The following is a 25,155-nucleotide window of genomic DNA, read 5'->3' on the forward strand; positions in this document are numbered from 1 at the left end:
AGATCCCCTCTCATTCTTCTAAACTCCAGTGAGTACAAGCCCAATCGACCCAATCTCTCCTCATACGCCATTCCTGCCATCCCAGGTATCAGCCTGGTGAATCTTCGCTGAACTCCTTCCATGGCAAGAACATCCTTCCACAGATAAGGCGACCAAAACTGCACACAATACTCAAGGTGTGGTCTCACCAAGGCCCTGTACAACTGCAGCAAGACATCCTTGTTCCTGTACTCAAACCCTCTCGCTACGAAAGCCAACATACCATTTGCCTTCTTAACCGCCTGCTGCACCTGCATGCTTACCTTCAGCAACTGGTCCACAAGGACACCCAGGTCTCGTTGCACTTCCCCTTCTCCCAATCTATTGCCATTCAGATAATAATCTGCCTTCCTGTTTTTGCCACCAAAGTGGATAACCTCGCATTTATCCACATTATACTGCATCTGCCATGCTTCTGCCCAATCACCCAACCTGCCCAAATCATACTGGAGTTTCTCGGCATCCTCCTCACAGCACACACGCCCACCCAGCTTTGTGTCGTCTGCAAACTTGGCGATATTACATCTAGTTCCCTCGTCTAGATCATGAATATATATTGTGAATAGCTGGGGTCCAAGGACCGATCCCTGCAGTACCCCACTAGTCACTGCCTGCCACTCGGAAAAAGAGGGGTCCCTGCAATGAGGGCACAAGTGGAGTTTGAGTGAGAATGAAGGCGTGAGTGTAGAGAATCCATAGCATAGATGCTTAGAAGGAGACAAAGATGGAGTGAGGTGCCAAGACCAAGGGCCCTCCCTGTGTGTTGTAAGTTGTTGTCATTGCATCACAGTGATAGGGAGTGTGAGGGCTGCATAGTTGAATAGTTAAGTGAATGTGAACATAGAGAGAGGGAATGGTTAAGGGTGCAGGGATGTAAGGGTGAAGTGGGATGTGGAGGAGGAGGTTGACAAAGCAGAGTGCTGGTGATGAGAGGCGATGGGGATCAGATTGAGGGTGATGGGAATGTAATATTCACTTTTCATGTGCGGAGAAGGTCATGAAACCTCTTTCTGCACTGCAGCCAGGTTCTGCTGCACATAGAAATCACATTGAGCTCCTGGGCCACTTGCAGTCACACAGCTTTAGTCTGTTGTGGAGGCTGTTTCCTCCCTGAGGAAGGAAAGAGCACTTCCTTATTTGCTCTTGCTCCCTCCACCAGAGCTTGTATCGAATCTGGGTGCACACTTTGGTCTAGTGCTGAACATACTTGCAGCAGGAATCCCTCAGAAGAATGGTCATAAAGTTGTAAGGCTGAAAAAGAAGCAAGGCTGCTTGCAGGCCTTTAATCCAGCTGCATAGATGATGTCATTGGAAGCGAGTTTCTGTATGAAAAGACTCATTGGGCCAGGGGTTTCCACACGCTGGAAATCAAATGCCCAATTAGGGGAAAATCGGCCAATTGTCACAAATCACATCGGAGGCGGGGCCGGGGACCGCCAACCACCTGACACACACCCAGCCTGCCCCCCATTGGCAAAATCCAGCCCAAAAAGTATTTGTTTAATTTCTCTGCCATTTCCTTATTCCCCATTATCATTTCTCCTGTCTCAGCCTGTAAGGGACCCACGTTTACTTTTGCTAATCTTTTCTTTTTTACGTATGTATCGAAGCTTTTACAATCTGTTTTTATGTCTCTCACTGGATTACTCTCATTCTATTTTCCCTTTATCAATTTCTCAGTCCTTCTTTGCTGAATTCTAAAATCCTCCCAATCCTCAGTCTTACAACTCTTTTGGCAACATTATAAGCCTGTTCCTTTGATCTAATACTATCTTTAACTTCTCTTGTTAGCCACGGTTGGACCACTTTTCCTGTGGGGTTTTTGTGCCTTAAAGGAATATATATTTGTTGTAAATGATGTATTAATTCTTTAAATGTTCGCCATTGCTTGTCTACTGTCATACCTTTTAATGTAGTTTCCCAATCTACCTTAGCCAACTCGTCCCTCATACCTACATAGTTTGCTTTGTTTAGATTTAAGACCCTAGTTTTGGATTTAACTAAATTACTTTCAAACTCAATCTAAAATTCTATTGTGGCGGAGCCACTAAGGGACTCCGATCAAATGTATATAATTCCCTTTAACAATATGTTAGCTACAGCCTGAGTCTGGACCTTTGTATATACTGTTTGCATGTACAGAGCGCGGTCCCTTTAAGAGCGCGGGCAAATGCGATGACGTCACGCCGTTCATCACGTGATCCCCCACCGGCGGGAAAAACATGATGACGTCATGACGCCAGCCACGGGACCGCCCAAGCAGTCCTCATGGAGCCTCCAAACTGACTAGACCTGTATTCGTAGTTCTCTTGCAACTGTTTGTTAAACTCAATGGCCTAGAAATTCAGTTAGGGGCACCCAGCTCGCCTGGGCGCCGGAATTACCGCTGCGCGCGGAGCCACTTGCGCCAGCGGGATATTCAGTTTCAGCGCCCCAAGTGGAAGCCGGCCGCTAAACAAGGGTTTCGGCGCCCCGCTTGGGGCGCTGAAACTGAATATCGGCGTGCAAAGTGCCGCAGCGCCACCCGCTGCGGCACGGCAGCCTGCGGTACTGCAGGCCTTCCTCTCACTCTTAAGGGGGAGGTGCCTGCAACAGCGCGATCCCCGCTCGCGAGTGCTGGCAAATGAGCCCGGCACCAAGGAGAAGTGCCGGGCTCTCGGGAAACAGCCGGCAATGCCGCGGGGGGGGGGTGTAGGAGGCCGGGGACGGAGGTGCGGGCAGGTGGCCGGCGAAAAAGCGGCCGGCCGCACCTCCACCTTAACTCGCCCCACTACCGGCACAGGTAGGCCCCGTGTACCGGTCGCTGTTTGCGGCCGGCGCGGAGGAGGCGGCAGCAACCAAATATGGCCAGCGGGGCGCTGCGCACACCGATGATGTCATCAGCGGCGGCGCAGCGCCACAGCCTAACGCCGCCATTAGCGCCCCGCTAAATATCGCGGTAGGTTTGGCCAGTGGTGCAAAAGCCCTCTTTGGGCGCAAACTGGTGGCGCAGGCCACTGAATTTCTAGGCCAATTAGTTTTACATTAAACATCGTTTGTTTGATCGCCTGAGTCGACCTCAGTCTCTTGATAGGAACTAGACATTCCTACACTACCATATTATGGTCACTCTTCCCTAAAGGTCTCTTTACTACAAGGTTATTAATTAACACTTTCTCATTGCACAATACTAGATCTAAAATAGCCTGTTCCCTAGTTGGTTCCTCAACATACTGAGCTAGAAAACTATTTTATATACATTCCATGAATTTGTCCTCCACACTATTACTGCAAATTTGGTTTGCCCAGTCTAGATGTAGATTAAAGTCCCCCATGATTACTGTATTACCTTTGTTGCATGCACCTCTAAGTTCCTGATTTATACTCTGCCCTACATTACAACTATTGTTTGGGGGCCTATAAACAATGTTTCCTGCCCCTTGCTGTTTTTTATATCCACCCAAACTGATTCTACTTCTTGATTTTCGGAGCTAAGATCCTTTATTATCAGGGCTACCCCGCCTCCTTTTGCATTTTGCCTCTCTCTCCTAAAAGTTAAGTATCCTGGAATATTTAGTTCCCAACCCTGGTCACTTTGCCACCACGTCTCTGTATGTCTATTAGATCAAACCTGTTAATTTTATCTGCGCTATCAATTCATCTATTTTGTTGCGAATTCTTCGCGAATTCAGATATAGTGCCTTTAACTTTGACTTATTTCTCTTTTTCCCTGATGTCACCTTAGTCACTGATGCCCTTATTACCTTTGTTACGCTCTCTGTCCCTTCCTGACCCACTCTGCTTATTTTTACCCAAAACTCTACTCTGCTCTAGAGCCTTGACATTTCTCTCGCTGCTTTTAAATTTACTCTGTCCTGAAGCCTCCCATGTCCTGCTTCATTAGTTCAAAGCCCTGTCTACTGCTCTAGTTATTTGGTTCGCCAGGACACTGGTCCCAGCCCGGTTTAAGTGGAGCCCGTCCCAACGGAACAGCTCCCTCTTTCCCCAGTACTGGTGCCAGTGCCCCATGAACCGAAACCGCTTCCTCCCACACCACTCTTTGAACCAAGCATTTAAACCTCTGTTAGTCCCTTTGCCATTTTGCGCGTGGCTCAGGTAACAATCCAACGATTATTACCTTTGAGGTTCTGCTTTTTAATTTGGATCCTAGCTCCTCAAACTCCATCAGCAGAACCTCATTCCTAGTTCTACCTGTGTCAATGGTTCCTACGTGGACCACGACAACTGGATCCTCCCCTCCCTCTCCAAGTTCTTCTCCAGCCACGAGGAGATGTCTTTAACCCTGGCACCGGGCAGGTAACACAACCTTCGGAACTCTCTGTCGCGGCTGCAGAGAACAGTATCTATCCCTCTGACTATACTGTCCCCTACCACAACTACAGTCCCTTTCACTCTCCCTACTTGAATGGCCTCCTGGACCATGGTGCCATGGTCAGCTTGCTCATCCATCCTGCAGGCTTTTCCCTCATCCACACAGACAGCAAGAACCTCATACCTGTTGGACAAGGGCAAAGGCCGAGGTTCCTCCAACACTGCACCTGGGGTCCCCTTACCTGCCTGAGTTGCAGTCACACCCTCCTGTCCCTGAGCACTAACCAGACCTGTACCACTATCTAACCTAAGGGGTGTGACTGTCTCCTGGATCAAAGTGTCCAGGTAACTCTCCCCATCCCTGATGCCCCGCACTGTCTGCACGTCAGACTCCAACTCAACAACTCTGAGCTGAAGTTCCTCAAGATGCAGGCACTTACTGCAAACGTGGTTGCCGGGATCACAATGCTCTCCACAAACTCACACATGCTGCAGTTGTGGCACCACCTACACTGCCAGCCCTATATGACCTTGTTTTATTTAATTAAATTTGTAATTAGGTAACTTAGTTTACAGTGTAGTTTCTTGACTAATTACTTAATCTAGATTAAGTTATGGGTACTGAAATTAAATAATCATAACACAAAGCACTACAAGTAATGTAGGCAAAAAGCAACAACTCCTTCCCTCTCTTCTCCGAATACCCGCTCTTTCCAAATTCCCAACTAAAACACTTTGTTCAAGTCCACTCCGTTTAATCCCGCTCTGTGCAGACCGTATGTAAAAAGGAAGAGATTAGCGAAAGTAAATGTGGGTCCCTTACAGGCAGAGACAGGAGAAATTATAATGGGGAATAAGGAAATGGCAGAGACGTTAAACAAATATCTGTATTCATGGAAGAAGGCACAAGAAACATTCCGGAAATAGTCGGGAACCAAGGGTCTAGTGAGCATGAGGAACTTAAAGAAATTAGTATTAGTAAAGAAATAGTACTGGAGAAATTAACTGTGTACAGTCTTGGTCTCCTTATGTAAGGAATGATATATTTGCCTTGGAGGGAGTGCAGCGAAGGTTCACCAGACTGATTGCTGGGTTGGGGGCATTGTCCTGTGAGGAGAGATTGAGTAGATTGGGCCTATATTCCCTAGAATTTAGAAGAGTGAGAGATGATCTCATTGAAATATATAAAATTCTTGCAGGGCTTGACAGGGTAGATGCAGGGAGGATGTTCCCCCTGGCTGGGGAGTCTAGAACCAGGGGTCACAGTCTCAGAATAAGGGGTCGGCCATTTAGGACTGAGATGAGGAGAAATTTCTTCACTCAGAGGGTGATGAATCTTTGGAATTCTCTACCCCAGAGGGCTGTGGAGGCTCAGTCGTTGAGTGTATTCAAGACAGAGATTGAAAGATTTTTGGATATTAAGGGAATCAAGTGATATGGGGATAGTGCGGGGACGTGGAGTTGAGGTGGAAGATCAGCCATGATCTTATTGAATGGCGGAGCAGGCTCGAAGGGCTTAATGGCCTACGCCTACTCCTGCTCCTGTTTCTTATGTTCCAGTACTGGATGAACAGAAATTTCTTCCATTTAAATATTGGAAAGACGGAAGCCATTGTGTTCAGTGCCCGCCACACACTGTTTCCTAGTCACCAACTCCATCCCTCTCCCTGGCAACTGTCTGAGGCTGACCCAGACTCTTCGCAACCTGGGTATTGTATTTGACCCAGGGGGGCACGGTGGCATAGTGGTTAGCACACTTGCCTCACAGCGCCAGGGACCCGGGTTCAAATCTGGCCTCGGGCGACTGTCTGTGTGGAGTTTGCACAGTCTCCCTGTGTCTGCGTGGGTTTCCTCCGGGTGCTCCGGTTTCCTCCCACAGTCCAAAGATGTGCGGGTTAGGTTGATTTGGCTATGATAAATTGACCCTTAGTGTTAGGGGATTAAATACGTGGGGTTACGGGAATAGGGTGGGATATGTGTCGGTGCAGGCTTGATGGGCCGAAATGGCCTCTATCTGCACTGTGGGGTTTCTGTGATTCTGTGATGACCGTCTGACGCCATATCCTCTCTATTACTCAGACCGCCTACTTACACCTCTGTAACATTGCACATCTCCACCCTGCCGCAGCTCATCTGTTGCTGAAACGCTCCCCCATGCCTTTGTTACCTCCAGACTTGACAATTCCAACGCTCTCCAGGCCGGCCTCCCACGTTGCACCCTCCATAAACTTGAGCTCATCAAAAACTCTGCGGCCTGTCGCCTAAATCGCACCAAATCCCGTTCACCCATCGCCACTGTGCTCGCTGACCTACATAAGAACAAAAGAAATGGGAGCATGAGTCGGCCAATAGAGCCCCTTGTGCCTGCTCCGCTTGACTCCCGGTCCGGCAACACCTTGATTTTAAAATTCTCATCCTTGTTTTCAAATTCCTCCATGGCCTCACCACTCACTATCTCTGTAACGTCTTCCAGCCATACAACCCTGCGAGATCTCTGCATTCCTCCAATTCTGGCCTCTTGCGTGTTCCTGATTTTCATCGCTCCACCATTGGCGGCCGTGCCTTTAGCTCCCTAGGTCCTAAGCTCTGGATCCCTCCATAAACCTCTCCGCCTCTCTACCTCTCTCTACTCCTTTAAAGCACTCAGAATCACAGAATCACAGAATCCCCACAGTGCAGATAGAGGCCATTTCGGCCCATCGAGCCTGCACCGACACATATCCCACCCTATCCCCGTAACCCCACGTATTTAATCCCCTAACACTAAGGGTCAATTTATCATAGCCAAATCAACCTAACCCGCACATCTTTGGACTGTGGGAGGAAACCGGAGCACCCGGAGGAAACCCACGCAGACACAGGGAGAATGTGCAAACTCCACACAGACAGTCGCCCGAGGCCGGATTTGAACCCGGGTCCCTGGCGCTGTGAGGCAACAGTGCTAACCACTATGCCACCGTGCCCCCCTCCTTAAAACCTACCTATTTGACCAAGCTTTTGGTCACCTGTCCTAATATCACCTTATTTGACTTGGTGTCAATCTTTGTCTGAAACTGCTCCATGAAACGCTTTGGGACGCTTTACTGCATTAAAGCTGCTATAGAAATGCAAGTTGTTGTTGTAACTTGTCCACTCGGTATCTTGACAAGGGCTCCTCTGTAACCAAGATACAGCCAGTGAGAAAGGATCGAGTACCTCTCCTGCCTGCCCTGTGGCCTCTTCCATCAGAGAAGGACAAGATTAACAATGCTGTGGAAGCACCACCACCTCCAAGTCACACACCATCCTGGCTTGGACATGTATCGCCCTTCCTTCTTCAATGCTGGGAGAATATAGTGAAATTCCCTACCTAACCCCAAGGTGGGAGCCCCTTCACTGCATGGACTGCAATGATTCAACAAGAAAGCCCAACACCGCCACCTCTGGGCAATTAGGGAAGTGCAATAAATACCGAACTTGTCATCATCGCCCAAGTCCCCAGAACAATTTTTTTTAAATGTACCACTTAATTTGAAGCTGGTTTTGTTCACCACTGATCTGATTGATGGTTTCTCTGCAGATCCTCGGATGCAGGAATGCTTGAAGATCGATTGCCATGCAAGGGAAAAGTTGCCATTTCTGGTAAGGACAAAGTAGCAAGAATTGATAAAATTCCCTTGGATCACATCCGAGTTGGGCACAGGGTTTAGGTAAATGCCCAGAGACACAGAAGCAGCAGGGAGCGGTTATTGGAAAGAAGCGAGACATAACCTGCACATTCGGCGTTGGTAATCCGCTCGAACCCCGATTGTTTAATCCGCTCGAACCCCGATTGTTTAATCCGCTCGAACCCCGATTGTTTAATCCGCTCGAACCCCGATTGTTTAATCCGCTCGAACCCCGATTGTTTAATCCGCTCGAACCCTGATTGTTTAATCAGCTCGAACCCTGATTGTTTAATCCGCTCGAACCCTGATTGTTTAATCTGCTGGAACCCTGATTTCAGACCTGCTCTTCATAAAGGTGCTCTGCTAATCCACACTAAAACTCCACTGTTTAACCCATTCTAACCCCATGTGTTTGATGTGTTCACATACCACATTTTAACATTTCTGCACTTTATCCTTTTCTAACCTAGTTGTTATGTTCTAACTCCGCGTGTTTAATCTGTTTTAAGCCAGTAATGTTTTAAGTTGCCATAGACACTCATTCTAACTCCGTGTGTTGGACCAATTTGCACCACCTTCTTCCCTGTTTCATGGTGAATTAAATGGCTTTAATTCTCCTTTTGATCTCCTTACTTAAGGAAGGACTTACTTGCCTTAGAGGCGGTGCAACGAAGGTTCACTAGATTGATTCCTGGGATGAGAGGGCTGTCCTATGAGGAGAAATTGATTAGATTGGGCCTATTTTCCCTAGAGTTTAGAAGAATGAGAGGTGATCTCATTGAAACATAAAATTCTTACAGTGCTTGACAGGGTAGATGGTGAGAGGCTGTTTCCCCCTAGCTGAAGAGTCTAGAACCAGGGGTCACAATCTCAGAATAAGGGGTCGGCCATTTAGGACTGAGATGAGGAGAAATTTCTTCACTCACTGGGTTCTGAATCTTTGGAATTCTCTACCCCAGAGGGCTGTGGAGGCTCAGTCATTGAGTATATTCAAGACAGAGATCGATAGATTTTTGGATATTAGGAGAATTGAAGGGTATGGTGATATTGCAGGAAGGTGGAGTTGAGGTAGAAGATCAGCCATGATCTTATTGAATGGCGGAGCAGGCTCAAAGGGCCAAATGGCCTACTCCTGCTCCTATTTCTTATGTTCTTATGTTCCAGTACTGGATGAACAGAAATTTCTTCCATTTAAATATGGGAAAGACAGAAGCCATTGTGTTCGGTGCCTGCCACACACTGTTTCCTAGTCACCAACTCCATCCCTCTCCCTGGCAACTGTCTGAGGCTGAACCAGACTCTTCGCAACCTGGGTATTGTATTTGACCCAGGGATGACCGTCCGACGCCATATCCTCTCTATTACTCAGACCGCCTACTTACACCTCCGTAACATTGCACGTCTCCACCCTGCCGCAGCTCATCTGAGGAGAAGTTTCTTCACCAGAGGGTGGTGAATCTTTGAAATTCTCTATCCCAGAGGGCTGTGGAAGCTCAGTCATCGAGTATATTCAAGACTGAGATCGATAGATTTAAGGGAATCAAGGGATATGGGGATAGGGCGGGAAAGTGGAGTTGAGGTAGAAGATCAGTCATGATCTTATTGAATGGCGGAGCAGACTCGAGGCGCCGAATGGCCTACTCCTGCTCTTATTTCTTATGTTCTTGTGTTCTTATTAACAGATCTTCGAATTCCTTTGATGTGGAAAGACACCGATTACTTCAAAAATAAAGGAGGTGAGATTTGAAATTTGTTTCTGAGTGGACATAGTTGAGATAACTGTTTGCTGGAGGGGCGGGAAGAGAGGTAGAGGGTGTGGGAGGGAGGGGATGGGGTGACGCGGGAGGGGAATGGAGCGAGAGGTGCGGGAGCGGGGGAATGCAGAGGTGGGGGGAGGGGAGTCAGTTGCTCTGTGCATTGGACTGAGGTGATGTTTACGGTATTGCTCTCGCTCATGTGACTGACCCTCACTGTGTCCTCCACAGATTTCCATCGCTACGCTGTATTCGGATTGATCCAGATTGGCTGTGACATTTATGACACGGAGATGGTGATAGTGGATCGCACCATGACTGATATTTGTTTTGAAAATACTGTTGTGTTGTAAGTTGAAAACTGCACTTCTCAGGCCAACCAATCATATGGCCTCTAGATATGCCTTTGCCTCAGGGAATAATGCAGGATGTGTTCTCGCCTGTCGGGGTAATGAAGGAGAGTTACTCGGAGGGAGTAATGAGGGAAAGTTACGCAGGGAGGAATGAAGGAGGGAGAGTTAGATGAGGGAGAGTTACATTACAGGTTATGTTGCACAGAGCTCTGTTCAGACCCCACTTGGCATACTGCATTCAGTTCTGGGCACCGCACCTCAGGAAAGATATATCGGCCTTAAGAACATAAGAACATAAGAAGTAGGAGCAGGAGTAGGCCATACGGCCCCTCGGGCCTGCTCCGCCATTCAATACGATCATGGCTGATCCGAATCTAGACTCACGTCCACTTCCCTGCCCCCTCCCCGTAACCCCTAATTCCCTTATCTGCTAGGAAACTGTCTATCTCCATTTTAAATTTATTTAATGTCGCAGCTTCCACAGCTCTCTGGGGTAGCAAATTCCATAGATTTACTACCCTCTGAGTGAAGAAGTTTCCCCTCATCTCAGTTTTGAAAGGGCAGCCCCTTATTCTAAGATTATGCCCCCTAGTTCTAGTCTCACCCATCAGTGGAAACATCCTCACCGCATCCACCCGATCAAGCCCCCTCACAATCTTATATGTTTCGATAAGATCGCCTCTCATTCTTCTGAACTCCAATGAGTAGAGTCCCAACCTACTCAACCTTTCCTCATACGTCAACCCCCTCATCTCTGGAATCAACCGAGTGAACCTTCTCTGAACCGCCTCGAGAGCAAGTATATCTTTTCTTAAATATGGAAACCAAAACTGCACGCAGTATTCCAGGTGTGGCCTCACCAATACCCTGTATAACTGCAGCAAGACTTCCCTGTTTTTATACTCCATCCCCCTTGCAATAAAAGCCAAGATTCCATTGGCCTTCCTGATCACCTGCTGCACCTGCATACTAACTTTTTGTGTTTCATGCACCAGGACCCCCAGATCCCTTTGTACTGCAGCACTTTGCAGTTTCTCTCCATTTAGATAATAACTTGCTCTTTGATTTTTTCTTGGAGGGGGAGCAGCGCAGATTCACCAGAATGATTCCGGGGCAAAAAGGGTTATATTTTGAGGAGACGTTGCATAGACTAGGCTTGTACGCCACTGAATTTAGAAGATTCATGGGCGATGTAATTGAGGTGTTTAAGATGATTAAACGAGTTGATAGGGTAGATCAAGAGAAACTATTTCCTCTGGTGGGGGGAGTCCAGAACAAGGGGGCATCACCTGTAAATTAGAGCCAGGCTGTTCATGGGTGATGTCAGGAAGCACCACTTCACACAAAGGGTGGTGGAAATCTGGAACTCGATTCCCCAAAAACTGTTGAGACTGGGGGTCAATTGAAAATTTCAAAACTGAGGTCTATATTTGTAAGGCAAGGGTATTAAGGGCTGCGGAACCAAGGCGAGAAGATGGAGTTAAGATAAAGATCAGCCACGATCTAATTGAATGGCGGAACAGGCTTGAGAGGCATTGTTAGACCGGGAGCCACAGAGGTGAGAGGGGAAGGCAGCTGTGATGAAGATTGAAATCAGCAAGGATGAGGCGTTGCTCTGTGCAGAGACTAAGGGAGGAAAGGAGGAACAATATCTTGGGAGGCAGGACTGAGTCAGGAAGAGGAATTCCTGAAATGTATACAGGAGAACTTTCTTGATCAGTATGTTTCCAGCCCAACGAGGCAGGAAATGGTTGAGGATACAAAAATTGGCCGTGTGGCTGATAGTGAGGAAGAAAGCTGGAGACTGCAGGAAGATATCAATGAACTGGTCAGTTGGGCAGAACAGTGGCAAATGGAGTTCAATCCAGAGAAGTGTGAAGTAATGCATTTGGGAAGGTTAACAAGGCAAGGGAATACATTATAAATGGTAGGACACTGAGCAGTGCAGAAGATCAGAGGGACCTTGAGTGCATGTAACTGAAGGTAGCAGGACAGGTAGATAAGGTGGTTAAGAAGGCATACGGGATACTTTCCTTTATTAGCCATGGCATAGAATACAAGAGCAGGGGGGTTATGCTTGAACTGTATAAAACACTAGTTAGGCCTCAGCTAGAGTACTGCGTGCAGTTCTGGTCACCACATTACAGGAAGGATGTGCTTGCACTAGAGAGGGTACAGAGGAGATTTATGAGGATCTTGCCAGGACTGGAGAATTTTAACTACGAGGAAAGATTGGATAGGCTGGGGTTGTTTTCTTTGGAACAGAGGAGGCTGAGGGGAGACTTAATTGAGGTGTATTTAATTATGAGCTTGCTTGTAGCTTGTAGAAAATATCAGGGCATAAGGGAGAATTTCTGCCCAAAATTTACAAAAATATGCCCGGAATTCAGAAAATTGAATGACGACCAAAAGCTCCCATACCTACTAGGGGAAGAGAGAAGTTGCATAACACTAGCGGCACACTATGTTACAGCTTGCCATAAACAGAGGGACAACCACTAAAGATAAGATAAGAGTATATATAAATTATATGAAAGTATATCTATACACTCAGGGATATATCTGTTTATACATTGTATGGATAGATCTGTATTTTTGTGAACAAACATGAATGTTTTCCGATGCTTTGGCAACATAAGATGTAACTTGTCATGCCAATAAAGCGATTTGAATTGAATTGAATTGAAAGACCTATTTCCCTTAGCAGCGAGGTCAATAACGAGGAGGCATAGATTTAAAGTAACTGGTAGAAGGATTAGAGGGGATTTGAGGAGACTTTATTTCACCCAGAGGGTGGTGGGGGTCTGGAACTCACTGCCTGAAAGGGTGGTAGAGGCAGAAACCCTCATCACATTTAACAAGTACTTGGATATGCACGAAGTGCCGTAACCTACAGGGCTACGGACCAAGAGCTGGAAAGTGGGATTAGGCTGGAGAGGTCTTTTTCGGCCGATACAGACATGATGGGCAGAATGGCCTCCTTAGAGAGTCATAGTCATAGAGTTTTACAGCACAGAAAGAGGCCCTTCGGCCCATCGTGTCTGCGCCGCCCATCCATCCCTGTCCAGTCTAATCCCATTTTCCAGCATTTGGTCCATAGCCTTGTATGCAATGGCATTTCAAGTGCTCATCCAAATGCTTCTTGAATGTTGTGAGGGTTCCTGCCTCTACCACCCTTTTAGGCAGTGAGTTCCACATTCCAACCACCCTCTGGGTGAAAAAGTTCCTCCTCAAATCCCCTCTAAATCTCCTGCCCCTTACCCTGAATCTATGCCCCCTTGTTATTGACCCCCCTACTAAGGGGAAAAGTTCCTCTTTGTCTACCCTATCTATGCCCCTCATCATTTTGTACACCTCAATCAGGTCCCCCCTCAGCCTTCTTTGCTCCAAGGAAAACAACCCCAGCCTGTTTAGTCTTTCTTCATAGCTGAGGCGCTCCATCCCAGGTAACATCCTGGTGAATCTTCTCTGCACCCTCTCCAAACAATCACATCCTTCCTATAGTGAGGTGACCAGAACTGCACACAGTACTCCAGCTGTGGCCTTACCAGCGTTTTGTACAGCTCCATCATAACCTCCCTGCTCTTATATTCTATGCCTCGGCTAATGAAGGCAAGTATCCCATATGCCTTTTTAACCACCTTATCTACCTGTTCCGCTGCCTTCAGGGATCTATGTACATGTACACCAAGGTCCCTCTGACCCTCTGTACTTCCTAGGGTCCTACCACTCATTGTGTATTCCCTTGCCTTATTTGTCCGTCCAAAATGCATCACCTCGCACTTTTCCGGGTTAAATTCCATTTGCCACTTTTCCGCCCATCTGACCAACCCGTTTATATCGTCCCGTAGCCTGAGGCTTTCCTCCTCGCAATTTACCACCCCACCAATTTTCGTGTCATCTGCGAACTTACTGATCATACCTTTTACATTCTCATCCAAATCATTTATGTAGATCACAAACAACAAGGGACCCAGCACCGATCCCTGAGGTACCCCACTGGACACAGGCTTCCAGTCACAAAAGCAACCTTCGACCATCACCCTCTGCCTCCTGCCACTCAGCCAGTTTAGGATCCAACGCGCCAAGGCACCCTGGATCCCATGGGCTCTTACCTTCTTGACCAGTCTCCTATGCGGGACTTTGTCAAAAGCTTTACTGAAGTCCATGTAAACCACATCCACAGCATTTCCCTCATCCACCCCCCTAGTCACCCCCTCGAAAAATTCAATCAGATTTGTCAGACATGATTTACCCTTGACAAAGCCATGCTGACTATCCCCGATTAATCCTTGCCTCTCCAAGTGGAGACTAATTTTGTCCCTCAGAATTTTTTCCAATAATTTCCCTACCACAGATGTTAGGCTCACTGGCCTGTAATTCCCTGGTTTATCCCTGCTACCCTTCTTGAATAATGGTACTACATTAGCTGTTCTCCAGTCCTCTGGTACATCCCCTGTGGCCAGAGAGGTTCTGAAAATTTGTGTCAGAGCCCCTGCAATCTCCTCCTTTGCCTCCCACAGCAGCCTGGGATACATCTCGTCCGGGCCTGGGGATTTATCCACTTTTTGGCCTGCTAAAACTGCTAGCACCTCCTCCCTCTCGATGCTAATATGTTCAAGTATGTCACAGTCCCCTTGCCCGATTTCTATGTCTGCATCGTCTTTCTCCATAGTGAACACAGATGCAAAAAATTCATTTAAAACCCCACCTACATCATCTGGCTCTACACACAGATTGCCACTTTGGTCCCTAATGGGCCCTACCCTTTCCCTGGTTATCCTCTTGCCCTTAATATACTTATAAAACATCTTAGGATTTTCCTTTATTTTGCTCGCCAGTGTTATTTCATGGCCCCTCCTCGCCCTCCTAATTTCTTTTTTGAGTATGCCCCTGCACTTTTTATACTCCTCTAGGGCTTCTTCCGTCTTTAGTCTTTTGTAACTGCCAAAAGCCCCCCTTTTATTTCTAATGCATTTTTGTATATCCCTTGTCATCCAAGGTTCCCTTTGCTTGTTGGTCCCACCCTTGACCTTTACAGGAACATGTTGGCGTTGTACTCTCTCTATTTCCCTTCTGAAAGTCTCCCACTGTTTTGATGTGGATTTTCCTATAAGTAGCTGCTCCCAGTCCACTTTGGCCAGATCCTGCCTTATCATATTAAAATCGGCCTTCCCCCAATTTAGTACCCTTATTTCCGGGCCGTCTTTGTCTTTTTCCATGACCACCTTAAATCTCACCGAATTATGGTCACTGTCGCCAAAATGCTCTCCTACTGATACTTCCACCACTTGCCCGGCTACATTCCCCAGAATTAGGTCCAGTACCGCCCCCTCTCTTGTAGGACTTTCTACATGTTGGCTCAAAAAGCTCTCCTGGATGCACTTTAAGAATTCTGCACCCTCTAAGCCTTTCACACTCTGACTATCCCAATTAATATTGGGGAAGTTGAAATCCCCCACTATTATTACCCTATTATTTTCGCACTTTTCTGAGATTTGCCTACATATCTGTTCCTCTATCTCCCCCTGACTGTTTGGGGGCCTATAGTACACTCCCAGCAAAGTGCTTGCCCCCTTTTTGTTTTTAAGTTCTACCCATATGGCTTCATTAGAGGAACCCGCTAATATATCATCCCTCCTTACAGCAGTAATTGACTCCTTAATTAATATTGCGACACCCCCTCCTCTTTTACACCCCCCTCTGTCTCGCCTGAAGATTCTATACCCTGGAATATTGAGCTGCCAGTCCTGACCCTCCCTCAACCATGTCTCCGTGATAGCAACAATATCGTACTCCCATGTGTTCAACAACACTTTCAGTTCATCCACCTTATTTGCAAGACTCCTTGCATTAAAATAAATGCCTTCCAGCCCTGCCATATTCCCTTTTGCCTTCACATATTTGCTCTGCCTTCCCAGCTGACTTGTTTTTTCCTCTGTATTTGGCTGTAAATCATCCCCTGCTATAGCTCCACTCTGTACCCCATCCCCCTGCCAAGTTAGTTTAAACCCCCCCCAGCAGTGCTAGCAAACCTCCCCGCAAGGATATTGGTTCCCCTCTGGTTCAGGTGCAAACCGTCCGACTTGTACAAGTCCCACCTTTCCCAGAAGCAGACCCAGTGATCCAGGAAACTAAAGCCCTCCCCCCTGCACCATCCCTTTAGCCACGCATTCATCTGTTCTATCTTCCTATTCCTATACCCACTAGCACGTGGCACCGGGAGTAATCCAGAGATTACAACCTTTGAGGTCCTGCTCTTTAGTCCTTCACCTAGCTCCCTAAATTCTTGCTGCAGGACCTCATCCCTCTTTTTACCTATGTCGTTGGTACCAATGTGGACCACGACCTCTGGCTGTTCAGCCGCCCCCTCCAGAATGCCCTGCAGCCGCTCAGTGATATCCTTGACCCTGGCACCAGGGAGGCAACAAACCATCCTGGATTCACGTCTACGGCCACAGAAACGCCTATCTGTTCCCCTTACTATAGAATCCCCTACCACTATTGCTCTCCCACTCTTTTTCCCCCCTTCCTGGGCAGCAGGAGCACCCCCAGTGCCAGGAAGTTGGCTGCTGCTGCCTTCCCCTGGTGAGTCATCCCCCTCAACAGTATCCAAAGTGGTATACCTGTTTGAGAGGGGAATGGTCACAGGGGTCTCCTGCACTACCTGCCTGCTTCTATTGCTCCTCCTGGTGGTCACCCATTTCCTATCTTCCTGTGCAGCCCTTCCCTGCGGTGTGACCAACTCACTAAACGTGTTATCCACGAACCTCTCAGCATCGTGAATGCTCAACAACCCATCCACCCGCAGCTCCAGCGCCTCAATGCGGTTTGCTAGTTGCTGCAGATGGATGCATCTCTGGCACACGTGGTCATCAGGGGCACCGGCAGTGTCCCTGAATTCCCACATAGAGCAAGAGGAGCATAACACGGGGCTGGGCTCACCTGGCATGACCTTCCCTTTACTTAATTTAAATTAATTTACTATCACCAATTAAAAATATCTCTAAGGCGCTTGTATAGTCTACCAACAGTCCCTGCTACACCAGAAAAGACCCTAGTAACTATAAACTACAGAGTTAAAGTTTAAGAAAGAGAAATACTCACCAACCAATCACTTACCTGCTCCCTGGTGATGTCACACACTGATTACTTTTTACCTCTCTCCCCGCTGCTGAGTTGGTGTACCTCGCCTCTCTCCGGTTTTTATACCGGGCTCCGCCTCACTGCTCCCTCTGGTCCGAACTGGTCTCGGGCCTCGCCTCTCTCCGGTTTTTATACCGGGCTCCGCCTCACTGCTCCCTCTGCTCCTCCTGTGCTGTAAACTTCTACGATTCTAACATTATAAGCCTCTTCTTCTAATCTAATACTATTGTTAACTTCTTTAGTTAGCCATGGATGGATCACTATTCCTGTGGAATTTTTTATTTCTCAATGGAATGTATATTCATTAAGAATTATGAAATATTTCTTTAAATGTTCACCATTGCTTATTTACCCGTCATACCTTTTAATCTAATTTCCTAATCTACCTTAGCCAACTCGCCCCTCATACCTATGTAATTGGCTTTATTTAAGTTTAATACTCTAGTTTCGGATTTAAGTACGTCACTCTCGAACTCAATGTGAAATTCCATCATATTATGATCACTCTTCCCCAGAAGATCCCTTACTATGAGATTACTAATTATTCCTGCCTCATTACACAAGACCAGATCTAAAATAACCTGTTCCCTGGTTGGTTCTATGATGTATTGTTCCAGGAAACTGTCTCAAATGCATTCCTTGACCTCAACACGTAGCTCTCGCTCTCACACTCACTCAGTCGGTGTCTCTCTTTATCTCCCTCTCTCGGTCAGTGATTCTCTCTCTCTGTCAGTGATTCTTCCTCTCTCTCTCAGTGATTCTTTCTCTCTCTCTCTGTCAGTGATTCTTCCTCTCTCTGTTAGTGATTCTTCCTCTCTCTCTCTGTCAGTGTAAACCATTTATGCCATTTTCTTGTCTCATTATTTTCTATTTTAGCTCCAGTGTTGGACCTGATTTTGAGATGAAGGTGGAGATTTACAGCTGTTGTGTAGAAGAGGATTTCTCAATTACCAGTGCACCCAAAAAGCTTGCGATCAAACTCAGCAGCTCCCTGGGGCGCTCAACAGGGAAGAAGGTTCGAGCTGGCCTTGACAGCACTGGAGAGAGTGCGACAGCCAATGGAGGCACCAGCCCCATCTTGTTACCAGCTGCACCTGTGGCGTACGTTACTTATCATTGCTTCCTATTCCCGGCGACGTGTTGGAGGGGCAAGCTTTAGTGGCGAATGAGAAAGTGGCACAAATAATAAGTGCTCAGCCTCCGTTTTTACAGACAGAGTGGATATTTAATTGTACAACCACCAGACATGGGTGGAGAACAGTAGGATACCTGGGATGGCAGGAATGAGGTATGAAGAGAGATTGGGTCGATTGGGCTTATATTCGCTAGAGCTTAGAAGAATGAGAGGGGATCTCATTGAAACTTATAAAATTCTATAAGGACTAGACAGACTAGATGTAGGAAGGATGTTCCTGATGGCGGGGGAGTTCAGAACCAGGGGTCACAGTCTAAGGATAAGGGATAAGCCATTTAGGACAGAGATGAGGAGGAATTTCTTCACCCAGAGAGTGGTGAACCTGTGGAATTCTCTGCCACAGAAGGCAGTAGAGTCCAATTCATTAAATATATTCAAGAAGGAGTTAGATATATTTCTTAAGGCTAAGGGGATCAAGGGATATGGGGAGAAGGCAGGGACAGGGTACTGAATTTGGATGATCAGCCATGATCTCAATAAATGGCGGAACAGGCTCGAGGGGCCGAATGGCCGACTCCTGCTCCTATCTTCTATGTTCAGTAGGGCTACATTAACATTCAATGAGAAGAAGTGACTAAAGAACTTATGCAAACTTAAGGAGACAGACCATTAGGTCCTCTCCTATACCTCACCATGCTGCCTGTGAGCCTCCCTCGCCGCGCCGACCGTGAGCCTCGCTCGGCGCGCCGGCCGTGGGCCTCCCTCGGCGCGCCGGCCGGGGGCCTCGCTCGCCGCGCCGGCCGGGGGCCTCGCTCGCCGCGCCGGCCGGGGGCCTCGCTCGCCGCGCCGGCCGGGGGCCTCCCTCGGCGCGCCGGCCGGGAGCCTCCCTCGGCGCGCCGGCCGGGAGCCTCCCTCGGCGCGCCGGCCGGGAGCCTCACACTTCACTGCTCATGAAATCAGCCCTTCAGTGACTTTGGGATCCAGCTGTTACCGTGATCCCATCGGAACACACGCTCATATATCCGGGGTTTGGTGTCTGCTGTGTTTAAGTTGCAGAGAGGCAACCGATGGTTGCTGGAGCCTGCACCATTCAGTGTGGTGTGGTGTATCCACAATGTGCCAGGAGGGTGGGGGAAATGCACTGCCCATTGAATGGTGAGTTGTGCTGCTGTTGAGGTGCTCCTGGTACCTGCTATGTCCCTACAATCATAGAAAGTTAGAGCACGGAAGGAGGCCATTTCGGCCCATTGTGTCCCGATTGATAAGTTGTGTAAACTAGGCTTGTATTGGCTTGTAGAGGATTGGTTAACGGACAGAAAACAGAGAGTAGGGATAAACGGGTCTTTTTCAGGTTGTCAGGCTGTAACTAGTGGGGTGCCACAAGGATCAGTGTTGGGGCCTCAGCTATTTACAATCTATATTAATGACCTAGATGAAGGGACCGAGTGTAATGTATCCAAGTTTGCTGATGATACAAAGCTAGGTGGGACAGTAAGCTGTGAGGAGAACACAGAGTCTGCAAAGGGATATAGATAGACTCAGTGAGTGGGCAGTAAGGTGGCAGATGGAGTATAATGTTGGGAAATGTGAGGTTATTCACTTTGGTAGGAAGAATAGAAAAACAGAATATTTTTTAAATATTCAAGGAAACTTTTAAATATTAGTGTTCAGAGAGATTTGGGTGTCCTTGTACAGGAAACACAGAAAGCTAGCGTGCAGGTACAGCAAGCAATAAGGAAGGCAAATGGCATGTTGGCCTTTATTGCAAGGGGGTTGGAGTATAAGAGTGAGGAAGTCTTGCTGCAATTGTACAGTTGCTTGGTGAGACCACACCTGGAGTACTGGGCACAGTTTTGGTCTCCTTATCTAAGGAAGGATATACTTGCCTTGGCGGCGGTGCAACGAAGGTTCACTGGATTGATTCCTGGGGTGAGAGAGCTGTCCTATGATGAGAGATTGTGTAGAATGGGCCGATACTCCCTGGAGTTTAGAAGAATGAGAGGTGATCTCATTGAAACATACAAGATTCTGAGGGGGATTGACAGGGTAGATGCTGAGAGATTGTTTCCCCTGGCTGGAGAGTCTAGAACTAGGGGGCATAGTCTCAGGATAAGGGGTCGGCCATTTAAGACTGAGATGAGGAGGAATTTCTTCACTCAGAGGGTTGTGAATCTTTGGAATTCTCTGTCCCAGAGGGCTGTGCATGCTGAGTCTTTGAGTATATTCAAGGCTGAGATCGATAGATTTTTGGACTCTAGGGATATGGAGATCGGGCAGGAAAGTGTAGTTGAGATCGATGATCAGCTATGATCTTATTGAATGGCGGAGCAGGCTTGAGGGGCAGTATGGTGGAGCAGGCTCGAGGGGCAGTATGGCGGAGCAGGCTCGAGGGGCAGTATGGCAGAGCAGGCTCGAGGGGCAGTATGGCAGAGCAGGCTCGAGGGGCAGTATGGCGGAGCAGGCTCGAGGGGCAGTATGGCGGAGCAGGCTCGAGGGGCAGTATGGCGGAGCAGGCTCGAGGGGCAGTATGGCGGAGCAGGCTCGAGGGGCAGTATGGCGGAGCAGTATGGCGGAGCAGGCTCGAGGGGCAGTATGGCGGAGCAGGCTCGAGGGGCAGTATGGCGGAGCAGGCTCGAGGGGCAGTATGGCGGAGCAGGCTCGAGGGGCAGTATGGCCAACTCCTGCTCTTATTTCTTATGTTCTCATGTTCTTATTCCTTCGAATGTAACAGATTAAGGGGTGATCTAATTGAGGTGTTTTAGACAATTAAAGGATTTAATGGGGTAGATTTGAATCATAGAATCATAGAAAGTTACAGCACGGAAGGAGATCATTTCGGCCCATCGTGTCCGGGCCGGCCAACAAAGAGCTCTCCAGCCTAATCCCACTTCCCAGCTCTCGGTCCATAGCCCTGCAGGTTACAGCATCCCAAGTGCACATCCAAGTACTTTTTAAATGTGGTTAGGGTTCCTGCCTCTACCACCCTTTCAGTCAGTGAGTTCCAGACCCCCACAAACCTTTGGTTGAAGAAATTTCCCCTCAAATCCCCTCTTAAACCTTCCCCTAATTACTTTAAATCTGTGCCCCCTGGTTTTTGACCCCTCTGCTAAGGGAAATAGGTCCTTTCTATCCACTTTATCTCGGCCCCTCATAATTTTATACACCTCAATAAGGTTTCCCCTCAGCCTCCTCTGTTCCAAGGAAAACAAACCCAGCCTATCCAGTCTTTCCTCATAGCTAAGATTCTCTACTCCCGGCAACATCCTTGTAAATCTCCTCTGTACCTATTACGTCCGTGAATAATTGAGACACGGACAGCAGGAGTGGAACAAAATAAGTCTTTACTGATGGAAGTCAATAGTGAAACTGAAACAAGAGGCTCACTAGCGCCTTTTATACAGGGGTGGTTACTGCCGGTACTGCAGTCTGAGACCAGTTATTCTCTTAAAGGTACATACACAACAATTCCTCCCCTTTTAGATAAACAGTACATAACATTCATTTAACAACTAAATGATAACTAATTACAATCACAATTACGGTTGCTAGATACATTGGTTAAGTTTAAGCAATTATAAGTTCAGTCTTTGAGGAGGCTTCCTGATTCTGTCTGGATAACGCCTCTTTGGGGTATCAGGTTCTTCTGCCAATTTTGAGTCGGGATCAATGTCGTTGTTTGGTTCATCTGCTTCCAATATCACCGGTTCTGCGGTAGCTGCAATTGGAACGTCGATTTCATTACCAGGTGTATCAGATCGTGGTGTGGAGTTGACGTTTTCCAGTGACTCTAGAATCTGGTCAGCATGGCGTCTTACAATGCTCTCCCCAACGTCCACGGTATACATGAGAGGTCCTTGTCGTGTACAAATCGTTCCTGGCTGCCATTTCTCAGTGCGGTAGTCCCGGGCCAAAACTGGTTGACCTATCTTAAAACTCCTGGTCGGCCTTTCATTCATATTCTGAAACTGCCTGTTCTCCACATCTCTTCAGACGTTTGGCTTAACCAAATCCAAGCGGCATCGTAGTCTTCGATTGAAGAACATCATGGCTGGAGTTTGGTTGGTAACCGCATGTGTCACATTCCGGTAGGCAAACAAGAAGTTGTCCACCTTGTGTTGTAGGGGTATATCTTCATTACACATTGCCTTGATAGCTTTCTTGAATGTTTGGACAAACCTCTCGGCCAATCCATTAGTGGCTGGATGATATGGGGCAGATGTGTAATGCTTAACACCATTGTTCTTTAAGAACCTCCGGAACTCTTCAGACACAAACTGTGGTCCATTGTCAGAGCAAATCTGTTCAGGCAGCCCATTCCTGGCGAATATGGTTCGTAAAACTGTGATAGTTTTTTCCGTGGTCGTTGAGGACATTTTTATTACCTCTGGCCACTTTGAATGTGCATCCACCGCAATTAAAAACATCGAGTCCATGAAGGGACCAGCAAAATCAATGTGCACCCTTTGCCATGGAGATGAGGGCCACTCCCACGGATGCAGAGGAGCTTGTGGTGTGGCATTTTGGACCTTCTGGCATCCTGCACAGCTCTTGGTCATCTCTTCGATTTCTCTATCGATTCCCGGCCACCACACAAACGCTCTGGCTAAGTTCTTCATTTTTACCCCACCCAGATGACCCTCATGAAGCTCATTGAGCACTCTATCCGTCAACTTAGGTGGAATTACTACTCTGGATCCACACATCAAGGTTCCTCTGCACACTGACAGCTGTTCTCTTCTCGGCGAGAATGCTGGCAGCAGTGGTTCGCCATGTGCTGGCCATCCCTTCACCGTTAAATCATAGACCCGTGATAGTGTCGGGTCATTCCGTGTTTCCTTTTCTATGTTTGCATTCGTCACAGGGAGACATTCGACTGTGGTCGAGTGGAATAACTCCATTGGATCCACTGCAAGGTCTTCTTCTTCCACCGTTGGCAACGATAGGCGTGACAATCCATCAGCATTTCCATGCTGTTTAGTTCCTTTGTACTCGATGTCATATTGGTGTGCCCCTAGGAAAAGGGACCATCTCTGCAGCCGCTGTGCTGTCATTATCGGTACGCCCTTCTGAGGGTTGAAAATGGAGACAAGAGGTTGATGATCGGTTAGTAGAGTAAATTTTTGACCGTGCAGGTAGTGATTGAACTTCTTCACCCCCCACACTAGGCTGAGGGCCTCTCTGTCAATCTGGGCGTAGTTACGCTCGGCAGAAGTTAACGAGCGTGACGCAAAAGCTATCGGCCTCTCTAAACCATCAAGGAATTTATGTGACGGTACCGCCCCAATGCCATAGGGAGACGCATCACACGCCAGTCTGATCGGCAGTGCTGGGTTGCAGTGAGCCAATACTTCCCTTGAAGTGATTAAGTCCTTACTCTTCTGAAAGGCACGCTTTCAATCATCGCTCCATTTCCATGCTACCCCCGTTCGTAGCAGGGCGTTCAGTGGGTGCAGAATTGTTGACAAATTCGGCAAAAACTTATGATAGTAATTCACCAATCCGAGGAATGACCTCAGTTGCGACACATTTTCAGGCGCTGGGGCCTTAACAACCGCTTCAATTTTGTCAGGGGACTTATGTAACCCCTCTTCATCAATCACGTGGCCACAATACGATATCTGTTTCTTAAAAAATTTGCACTTGGGGCGGTTGGCTCGCAGCCCATGTTCCCGTAGTCTAGTGAGCACCTGTTCTAGGTTGTTAAGGTGTTCACTGTCATCTTCACCTGTCACAAGGATGTCGTCCAAGTAACACTGAGTCCCCGGAATCCCTTGCAGGACTTGTTCCATCGCTCTTTGCCATATCGCCGGAGCCGATGCTACTCCGAATACCAATCGATGATACTGGTAAAGACCTTTGTGAGTGTTTATCGTGAGATACTTCCTAGAGGACTCTTCAACCTCCATCTGCAAATATGCTTGTGCTAGGTCAATTTTTGTAAAACGCTTCCCTCCAGACAGTGAGGCGAAGATGTCTTCTATCCTTGGAAGAGGATATTGTACTGTGTGAAGGACTGGGTTCAGCGTCACTTTGAAATCCCCACAGATGCGAATCTTCCTTGGCTCCCCGGACTTATTGCTTAATGTTTTCTTCATGACAGGAACGATGGGTGTCGCCCACTCGCTCCAGTCGACCTTAGACAACACGCCTGCCTTCTCCAGATTCTCCAGCTCTGCCTCGACGGCTGGGCGAATTGCATATTGTACCGGTCTTGCTTTGAAAAACTTGGGAACTGCATTCTCTTCTATTTTTATCGAGGCGGTTACGCCTTTAAGCGTGCCCAGTTCTTGTTGAAATACCTCTTTGGCGTTAGCTAAGATTGTTGACAATCGTCCAGGAGTGACGTCTTCATCTTTTTTACCGTCCACCGTCATTGCATGAATGGAGTGCCAATCTAAGTTTATCTTCCTGATCCATTCCCGTCCCAATAACGGTGGTCCACCATTTGGCAGTATGTAGAGATACAATTTCCGTATTTTCTTGCCGTTGTATTCGACAGGCACCCTTATTTTTCCTCTGGGGTATACTTTTTGCCCCGTATACGTCGTCAAGACGATGGATGTCTCTCTCAAGGGTATGTGTGAAAATAGCCGCTCGTAGTCTCATCGATTCATGACGGTTAGCGCTGATCCTGTATCCAATTCCATTTTAACTTGGGACCCTGCTATCATGAGGGTGACCCAAATGGTTCGGTGATCCTCTTTTGCGATTACATTGTGAAGTTTGAGACAGCTTAGTCTCCTGTTCCCAGATTCACTATCGCTCATCTG

General features: G+C 47.6%; 1 protein-coding gene across 3 annotated transcripts in view; it reads left to right on the plus strand.

The window, feature by feature from the left end:
• rtkna (rhotekin a) overlaps nucleotides 1–25,155 on the plus strand; it is a 303,025-nt gene that overhangs the window by 65,606 nt on the left and 212,264 nt on the right. For all 3 annotated transcript variants that reach the window (XM_085976431.1, XM_085976433.1, XM_085976432.1), the window contains 4 exons: nucleotides 7,910–7,971; nucleotides 9,680–9,733; nucleotides 9,983–10,100; nucleotides 18,127–18,351. In XM_085976431.1, coding sequence (XP_085832557.1) covers nucleotides 7,910–7,971; nucleotides 9,680–9,733; nucleotides 9,983–10,100; nucleotides 18,127–18,351 — 459 coding nt within the window. The remainder of the gene's footprint in view (nucleotides 1–7,909; nucleotides 7,972–9,679; nucleotides 9,734–9,982; nucleotides 10,101–18,126; nucleotides 18,352–25,155) is intronic.

Source organism: Somniosus microcephalus, chromosome 2 (assembly GCF_052327205.1).
Source record: "Somniosus microcephalus isolate GS21.2 chromosome 2, FLI_Smic_1.0, whole genome shotgun sequence".
Taxonomy (NCBI): domain Eukaryota; kingdom Metazoa; phylum Chordata; class Chondrichthyes; order Squaliformes; family Somniosidae; genus Somniosus; species Somniosus microcephalus.